Raw genomic sequence first — 8,759 nt, forward strand, 5'->3', positions numbered from 1 at the left:
TTTTTTACGCTGGCTTGTCGAATAGCCTAACACAACCTTCACCTTTTCTCCGGGCTTAGGACCGGCTATGTAGTGCCAAAACACTGCATAGGCAGGTTTCTAAAAGTAGTTATAATTAATAAAATAAATTAAACCCAATTCAACATGTTTCTTAATTAATTATGTTGATGGACTTTATAAATGGAAGAGTTAAATTATATAACTTAACAACTTAATTTTGACAAAGTTAAATGGGTTAAAATTTAGGTTGAAGTTATTTTGATATTCGCGGGGTTAATGTCAGTTTCACTGATTAGGATAATTTGATCTTGTTTGAGTTAGGGGATGCTCTGGATTTGTTTTGGCTTAGGGAAATGTGTTTGAAAATTAACTTTTGAGTTTTGACTTCCTTTTGTTAACTGGGTATGAGGGAATTATGAAACTAGTGTATTAAAAAACAAATGCAAGTAAAAAAAAAAATATAAATAAATATATAATATATTAATGTGGCAAGTTACGGGATTTCCTTGGCAGGTTATGGTACTTCCTTAAAAGGTGGGTATTGTTATATCATAAAGAAAATACACTTTGGATATCTCCGAGGAAATTGGTATGTTGGATTATAAATTCATTGACACTCCTACGGATTCAAATGTCAAGCTCCTTCCTAAGCAGGGGAGTTTTTTCATGATCCAGGAAGGTATCAGAGACTAGTTAGGATGTTGAATTACTTAAATATTACAAGACCAGATTTATCATTTGTTGTCAATATTGTTAATCAATTCTTGAATTCTTCGTGTGTGATGACCATTGGAATGTTGTGTTTAGAATCTTGAGATATGTTAAAGGATTTTCTAGAAAAGGTCTAGTATACAAAGACAAAGTCATTCTATATTCACTACAATACAAATAGTATTTAGTAACATTTGAAAAATGTTACTTAATTAATTATAAATGTTGTTAATTTATTTTAGTAACATATTATCAAATATTGTATATAGTCAATGTTGCTAAAGTCTTTTAGTAACATTTTTACATAATTAAGTAATATTTTTTAAATGTTATAAAAGTAGTATTTTTGTAACATTTTAATAATTTTTTGTAACATTTTAATGATGTTGCCAAGATTTTGTTAATCTTATAAAATAATATTTAATTTTAATTTAAATATCACTATCAATTATTATATTGATATGTCTTCTAAACTTCTAAGAATTCCTTAAGTTTTTAGGAAAAGAAATTTTTAGTTAGTCACCACTAATTATATATAGAATATCAAATTTCATTTATCTTAAATATAACTATATGAGTATATATACTCTTTATGACTATTCGATGCGGGACTTTAATTATGGGTTACAATTAGATATAAGAGAAATATTGATATAAAAAATGTTACTCTATTTATAATAACATTTTTCAAAAATGTTACAAAATAACATTTATATAATATATAGTAATATTTTAACAAATATAAACAAGAAAATGTTACTAAAGGATTAAAATCTAGTAGTGATTGTTGGACACTCAAATGTTGATTAGACAGGTTGCTCGATAAACGTAATGCTCCACATTTGGGTATTGTGTTCTTGGAGCTAATTTAATTTGTTGAAAAAGTAAGAAATAGAACATTGTTACTAGATCTAGAGTTAAAGCAGAGTATTGAGCTATGACTCTCACTACATGTGAACTCAAATGTTTATATATAAGTTTTTTGATTATGTAATATAAAGTTGTTATTGATTTTTTACAACAAATAAATTTATTATTGTTTTTAATAGAATTGGTAAAGAAAAATTATTATTATAAATATTTTTTATATTTATATTTATATTATATTTCATGCATTATTTTTTTTCTTAGATTCAAAATCAAAAATATAAGATTCAGGTTTTCACTATATTTATATAATAAATTTTAAAAAAAGTTCATAATAACTAAATTATAAAATAGTCTATTTTAATATTTTATCAAATTAATAAATTGATAATAAAGAAGATACATCATTCATTGTTTTCAAATATGTAACCCTTCATATACAAATTTAAGTCTAAATGTTGAGAGATCTGTCAAAAAGTTTTGAATTATTTTTTAAAATTAGTATTAATAAAATTTTATTATTTTCTTATTATCAGCATAAATCTTAATTAATAATAATTATTATATTTTGATAAAAGTAACTTTTTAATAATGATTTATAATTAAAATGAAAATTAATATCAATTACTATAATGTTTTTTGAAACGGAGAATTTAATCAAATTAAATTTCTTAAATAGTACATTAATGATCGAATATTTAATCTACAATTAATATAAAATAATATTGCTTCATTTTTATTTATAATTAAAATTATTTTTTAACTGAAAATTTAACAAAATTTAGTCTTTTAATTAATAAAATCATTAATTAGTTTACAATTACATATTGCACATAATTTTAAATTATCACACATTATAATTTTGACGAAAAATATATTCTTATTTTTTGTATTTTTTATAAAAAATAATTTGATTAAAATTTAATATCTTAATTATTAATTAATATGATTATTTACAGAATTACTAATTTACTAATTAAATACAATTTGAAGCTATTAGTTATTTAATACAAATATAGAAGTACAATGAAAATAATATTATAGATAAAATGTGTGAAAAATTTAGAATAGTGAAAAATAAGATGAAAAAGTAGTATTATCTATTTTTTTTTTACAAAGATTATATCATGTGATATTTGTATTAAATATCATATTATCACTACAATAAAATTTATTATTAACAATAATTATTTAATGATAATAATTTAATTGTCACTATTTAGTTATATAAGAAAATATTAATAGTTAATATATAATAGCCACTAAAAATGTATTTATATTACACTAAAATTTATTATTAGCCACAATTATTTATTAGAAAAAACTTGAGTCCCATATCGATTAGAGATAATATAATTAAAGAGTATATAAGTGAGTAATAACTATCACCTTACAAGTTGATTTTGTAGGGTTGAGTTAGCCTCCTAATTCACTATTCTAAATTGTTATCAAATCACCCACTATTACCAAGTTCTAGAGTTGTCAAAATGGGCTCAGCCCGGTGAGCCAACCTGACCCACCATGGGTTTGAGCCGGATTGGGCCAAAAAAAATTGAAAATTTTAGTACAGGCCAAATTTGAACCCGGCTCACCCAGGTTGCACCCGTGGTGAGCCGGGCTGACCCACCAACCTGTAATAATAAAAAAACGTTTACTCTCATTGGGCCAAATTAGGGTTTCTCACTCAATTCTCAGTTCTTCTCCCAGCCTCATCTAATCTCATCAGCCTGCCCCGCACTCTGCACAGCACAGGGGCCATAACCATAGTTGTTGCCACCACACTACAACGCACCGCGCATCGCGAGCCACGACCCATCGTGCCCACTGCGAGCCACCGCTACTTCCAGGTTCATTCTTAAAATGTTTCTCATGCATTTTCCTTCGAGTAAAGGCATTTACATTGAGGTTATTTGCTTTGCTTTATTCTAATATGTAGTGTTGTCCTTTTTCTTTGTTCTTCATTGGGATATTGTTGTAAAACCTAGAAATTGAATTTGATTTCATTGATTTATCTTGTGTTGGTTGAATCAGTGTAATATTTGACAAGCTAAATTTATGCCTGTTATTAATTGTGTTGTGTATATTTATGGTTTTATAGAATAAAATGATATCTAAAATCGTAGATGAACAATGTGTTAATAATAATGTGAATGAAGCTTTGCCATCAATTGTAGAAGAGGTTGAAAATGAAGGTATTGATGCTGATAGAGAAAGTAAGAGACCTAGGGTATCTACTTCTAATGTTTGGGGTCATTTTACAAAAAATGGTATAAAAGATGGTAAAGAAAAGGCGAAATGTAATGCATGTGGTGTTGAGTATGTTGTTTGTGGGACAAAAATAGAAACTTCAACAATGTTGCTTCATTTGTCAAAATGTGTGGTGCTAAAAAAGTTAAAAGATAATGATGTGGGGAAAATGATAATTGAATGGCTATTATTCAGCATGGGTTGCTATATAATTTTGTTGAATATAAGTGGATTAAAGAATTGCTTATATATCTAAATCCATAAGTATGAGTTCCAAGTAGCAATACAGTTGTGTCTAACATTTCAAAGAAATTCCATGAACACAAAGAGAGGGTGAAAGTTGCAATGCATAAATCTCATAGCCGAATTTGTTTGACATTTGATTGTTGGACTTCTATAACTCAACAAGGGTATATTTGTTTGACTGCTCATTTTGTTGATGCTAGTTGGAAGTTGAATAGCAAGATTATTGCCTATTGTAAAATGGAACCTCCACACACTGGTCATGATTTGACACAAATTTTTTTGCTTTGTAGCTTGATGTAACATCCCAAAATTTCTACTAATAATATAATGGTTGATTATTATTTATTTTTATATTTATGGAGATTATTTTAATTAATTAAATGGGTTTTATAGAATATTTTAGAGGTTTTTTTTTTTAATAATTATGAGTATTTAAATAATAAATATTTATGAAAATTATTTTATATAATATTTTGATTTTTAGTAGCCTAGAACGGGCCGTTCCAAACTACTAAAATGACCTATAACCCTAGTTGGGAATGGGTCGTTCTAGTTTAAGAATGGGACGTTTCAAACATAGTCGTTATGGGTTAAATCTCAACTCCAGAATAGGCCGTTCTGGTTTAAGAATGTGCCATTCCAGATGCGAATTTTACACATGATGAATGAGTTTAGAACGGGCCGTTCTAGATCTGAAACGGGTCATTCTGGCCACTCTTAATGTCTATAAATAACATGCTCTGACACTCCCAAAAGCACATTTTTCACTTTAGACTTATCTTTTTTCTACACTCTCTGAAGACCAAAGGGAACTCAGAGGAGGAGACCAGCAAGATCCTACTTTAGTTTCAACTCTTGCTTATCGAGGTAAGGGGAAGTTCAGAACAGGCCATTTTATATCCGAAACGGGTCGTTCTGGCCACTCTTGATGTCTATAAATAGCATGCTCTAACACTCCCAAAAGCACATTTTTCACTTTTGACTTCTCTTTTTTCTACACTGTCTGAAGACCAAAGGGAACTCAGAGGAGGAGACCAGCAAGATCCTACTTTAGTTTCAGCTCTTGCTTATCGAGGTAAGGGGAAGTCAAAGACCTCACTCTGGGTGTGGGAATGTAAGTTGGGTAGTGGGATTGACCCCTAATCCTAGGTTTGTTGTGTGCTCATGTATGAGGGGTTTTTCCCAATTGTATCTGTTTCATCCTTATTTCTCCCTAAATGTCTAATTGATGTAATTAGTATGTATGTATAAGTAGTGTTTATGTTTGGATTATAATTGTAGACTTTGGTGTTCCTATGGGAAACCCTAAGAGAATGCATTGGTGATTATAAGAGGAGATTGTTTGAAGTGCCAACTATATGAGTAAATTGTATTGTTTTAAATGTTTATTGTATGAATTAGAGTGCTCTGTGGGTTCCTGAGAGAACCCTATGAGAAACGGGCAAAATATGAATATTTTCTATTTTGCTTTGTGATTGTTCTATTGTATTCGTTGTTGGATGAAATGTACAAATATGTGTTTAATTTTGCAAATAGACGAGTTTTGATATGAATTAAAGTACTCTGTGGAGACCATGTGAATATGATTTGATAATGTGAAATGTGAATAAGAGACATGAGATATGAGAATATGTGATAATGTTATATGACAATGAGATAAGATAATGTTATATGATAATGAGATATGATAACGTGATATGAGAATGCATAGAGTATTGATTGTCATGCATCATTTGCATAAATGTTTTAAGGGTATGATATGGAATACACTACCAGGAAAGACCCCCTGGTGTAAAAGCTTTGGGGATTAGTCATTGGGGATAGCTCGGTTTGGAAGTCTCAGTTTTGTCCATTGTGTGCATGGGATGTATCTTGCGCGACTTAGTTATCCCGACTAGACCCTGGTAGTATGTCTTTCTAGTGAGAGTGTGTAGAGTTTGTGACCTGGCATGTACTCTTAAACTACTCTTCATGTATTGCTAGTGGCAATATTCCACGTGATGTGTTACTGGCGCCACATGCATGATAATATGTAGTCTATGTCCATACATGTGCATTTTTAATGTTATATGATAAATTGATATTTTTATGTTTTGGATGAGTGGGATGTAATATTGTTGTTAATCTATCTATGCTATACATGTCTTGTTTGTGTTTGGCTATCCGGTATATATTCCTACACTGTAAGTCAGAGTGAGATGTTTCTCACTCCCTTTTCTTTTGTGTTGTTTTCCTTTAACTGTTATACAGGTGATTAGCAGCATGAGGCTAAAGATGTTAGTGATGAAACTTAGGCTTCTATGTTGGGCTTTACTCTGATAAGACATGTGACATTGGGGCGTAGATAGGATTAGATTAGGATGTTGTTCGTATTAAATTATTTTGGAAACCTTAGTATTATTTCATTGTAATTTCTGCTGATTAAGTTATTTGTTTAAGTCATGAATGTGGTAGTCTTTATCTAAACACTTTGGTACTCCAATTATGAAAAATTATGTTATTTAAATTTTGTTATCTATGTGTTATGGTATGAGGGGTAGAGAGGGTGTCACATTTAGTGGTATCAGAGCACGGTTAATTCAAACCGGACGTGTGTGTTATGTGCTTAACATGATTTTGTTGTGTACTTTGATGGTGTTTTGCTTTGTGATGATTGTGGTTGCTTTGTATTGTTAATGATGGCTTAATTGTGTGTTTCTTTTCTTAGATTATGGCTGGTAGAAATGATCGTGCTATTGCTGATGCTCTTCAAGCGTTAGCACAAGTTGTGAGTAATGGCAATAGGGTTGGAGTCCCTCCTAACTAGTTGGAGCAATTTCAGCGAAATCATCCACCTACCTTCAAAGGAGGATATGACCTAGATGTTGTGATGAATTGACTAATGGAGATCGAGAAGATCTTTAATGCAATGGAGTGTCCCCTCGCTCAGAAGGTGAGGTTGGCTACCTTCATGTTGACTATTGATGCCCATTTTTGGTGGGAAGGAGCACTTTAGAGGATGATTGATGGTAGAGTACACTTGAATTGGGACAACTTCAAGAGGGCTTTGCTTGAGAAGTATTTCACAGATGATGTGAGGAGTTAGAAGGAAGTGAAACTTCTTGAGCTGAAGCAAGGGAATGATATAGTGGTAGAGTATGTTGCCAAATTTGATGCTTTGGTTCGGTATTGTACTCATTACCATAGTGAGGGTGGTGTAAGAGCTAAGTTCATTAAGTTCGTGAATGGCCTTCGTCTTGCAGTGAAGAAAACAATCAATTATCAAGAGATTTATCACTACCCGACGCTTGTCAACAAGTGTAGAATTTACGACCGTGACAACCGTGCACGTGCTGCTTTCTACAAGGGAGTTGAAGGTCCTATGCGTGCTGCAAGTTCTGGTACTATGGGTAGGAGTACGCCTTACTCCGCTCCTGCCATGTTCAAGGAAATCATGCTAGAAGTAGATCTGTTGCTGGAAACTCTTTCGTGAATGGTGCTGCTAGTGTAGGAGGCTCTGTTTCTACACCTACTAGTCGATGCAAGAAATGTGGGCAACATGGGCATGAGCACTATAATTGTCCTCACAAGGAGATAACATGCTTCAACTACAATGGCAAGGGTCATATTAGTTTTGAGTGTCCACAATCGCCAAGGCAACGCATGATGGGAATAAGAGCTAGTTCTCAACCTAGACATCCGAAGACTACTGGAAGAGTATTTGCTCTTAGTGGTGCCGAAGCTACTCAGTCTGATAATCTAATACAAGGTATTTGTTTCATAGTTGAGAATCCTTTTGTTGTATTGTTCAATTTTGGTGCAACTCATTCTTTCATTTCTCTTGCCTGTGTCCAAAAAGTGAAATTGCTAGTGTCTTATTTGAGCTATGATCTAGTTGTAGAAATCCCCACAGATGGTCCCATAACTACTTCTAATATTTGTCTTAAATGTCTAATTGTTATTCTAATCATGTCCTACTAAATTGCTTTGAAAAATCCATATCCTTTGGTCAAAGAACTACAAGAAAAATGCTGATTTCCGACGAAAATTTCTGACAGAAATAGGCAAATTTCGGACGGATTTTTCTTTTTCCGACAGATTTTCGATGGATTTCAATCCGTCGAAAAAAGTGGCGTTGGAAAAAAAAATCCGTCGAAAATAATTTTCCGACAGAAAAATCCGTTGGAAAATTCCGTCAGAAATTTTTGACGGAAAAATTTGTCGAAAAATTCTATCGGAAATTTCTGACAGAAAAATCCATCAGAAATCGTTGTCAAAATTTCTGACAGAAAAATCTGTCGGAAATTGTAATTTTTTTTTAATTTTAATAAATTTATTAATGTAACAACTCTCATATTTAGCCTCTCAAGGGTTCTATTTCACAATATTTCACTGTTTAGCATCTTTTATCCTTACTTGTGCAATTTCTGGGAGACTTCCCAGAAGGTCACCCATCCCAGTACTACTCCAGGTCAAGCACGCTTAACTGTGAAGTTCTGATGAGTAAGCTACCAAAATGTCTATGTATGTTATCAGTATAACTTGTACAAATTAATTCATTTAAGTCATCCTCAAATATACAATCTTATATTTGTACTATAATAATAATATATAATAATTTTATATTACAAATAATAATAATAATAATAATAATATATTTAATTATTCTTTATTTATGTGTACTTACTTTTATAATGATAATATAATTT

The 8,759-nt window shown here is 31.1% G+C and overlaps 1 protein-coding gene across 1 annotated transcript; it reads left to right on the forward strand.

The window, feature by feature from the left end:
• The first annotated feature begins 6,952 nt into the window (after window positions 1-6,952).
• LOC109790163 (uncharacterized) lies at window positions 6,953-8,031 on the forward strand. The gene is made up of 3 exons (XM_083067712.1): window positions 6,953-7,003; window positions 7,157-7,451; window positions 7,562-8,031. The coding sequence occupies exons 1-3, from the start codon at window positions 6,953-6,955 to the stop codon at window positions 8,029-8,031; spliced, it is 816 nt and encodes a 271-aa protein (XP_082923838.1).
• The last annotated feature ends 728 nt before the right edge of the window (window positions 8,032-8,759 follow it).

This window comes from Cajanus cajan, chromosome 1, assembly GCF_000230855.2.
Source record: "Cajanus cajan strain Asha chromosome 1, NIPB_CcT2T_4, whole genome shotgun sequence".
NCBI classification, from domain to species: Eukaryota; Viridiplantae; Streptophyta; class Magnoliopsida; order Fabales; family Fabaceae; genus Cajanus; species Cajanus cajan.

What these genes read in the sequence shown, in the direction of transcription:
- LOC109790163 (XM_083067712.1), top strand. Translation starts at nt 6,953, where the DNA reads ATGGAGATCGAGAAGATCTTTAATGCAATGGAGTGTCCCCTCGCTCAG. An exon ending in AGTGTCCCCTCGCTCAGAAG is followed by an intron (nt 7,004 to 7,156) that starts GTGAGGTTGGCT and finishes GTGAGGAGTTAG; the next exon opens with AAGGAAGTGAAACTTCTTGA. An exon ending in TATGCGTGCTGCAAGTTCTG is followed by an intron (nt 7,452 to 7,561) that starts GTACTATGGGTA and finishes CTGCTAGTGTAG; the next exon opens with GAGGCTCTGTTTCTACACCT.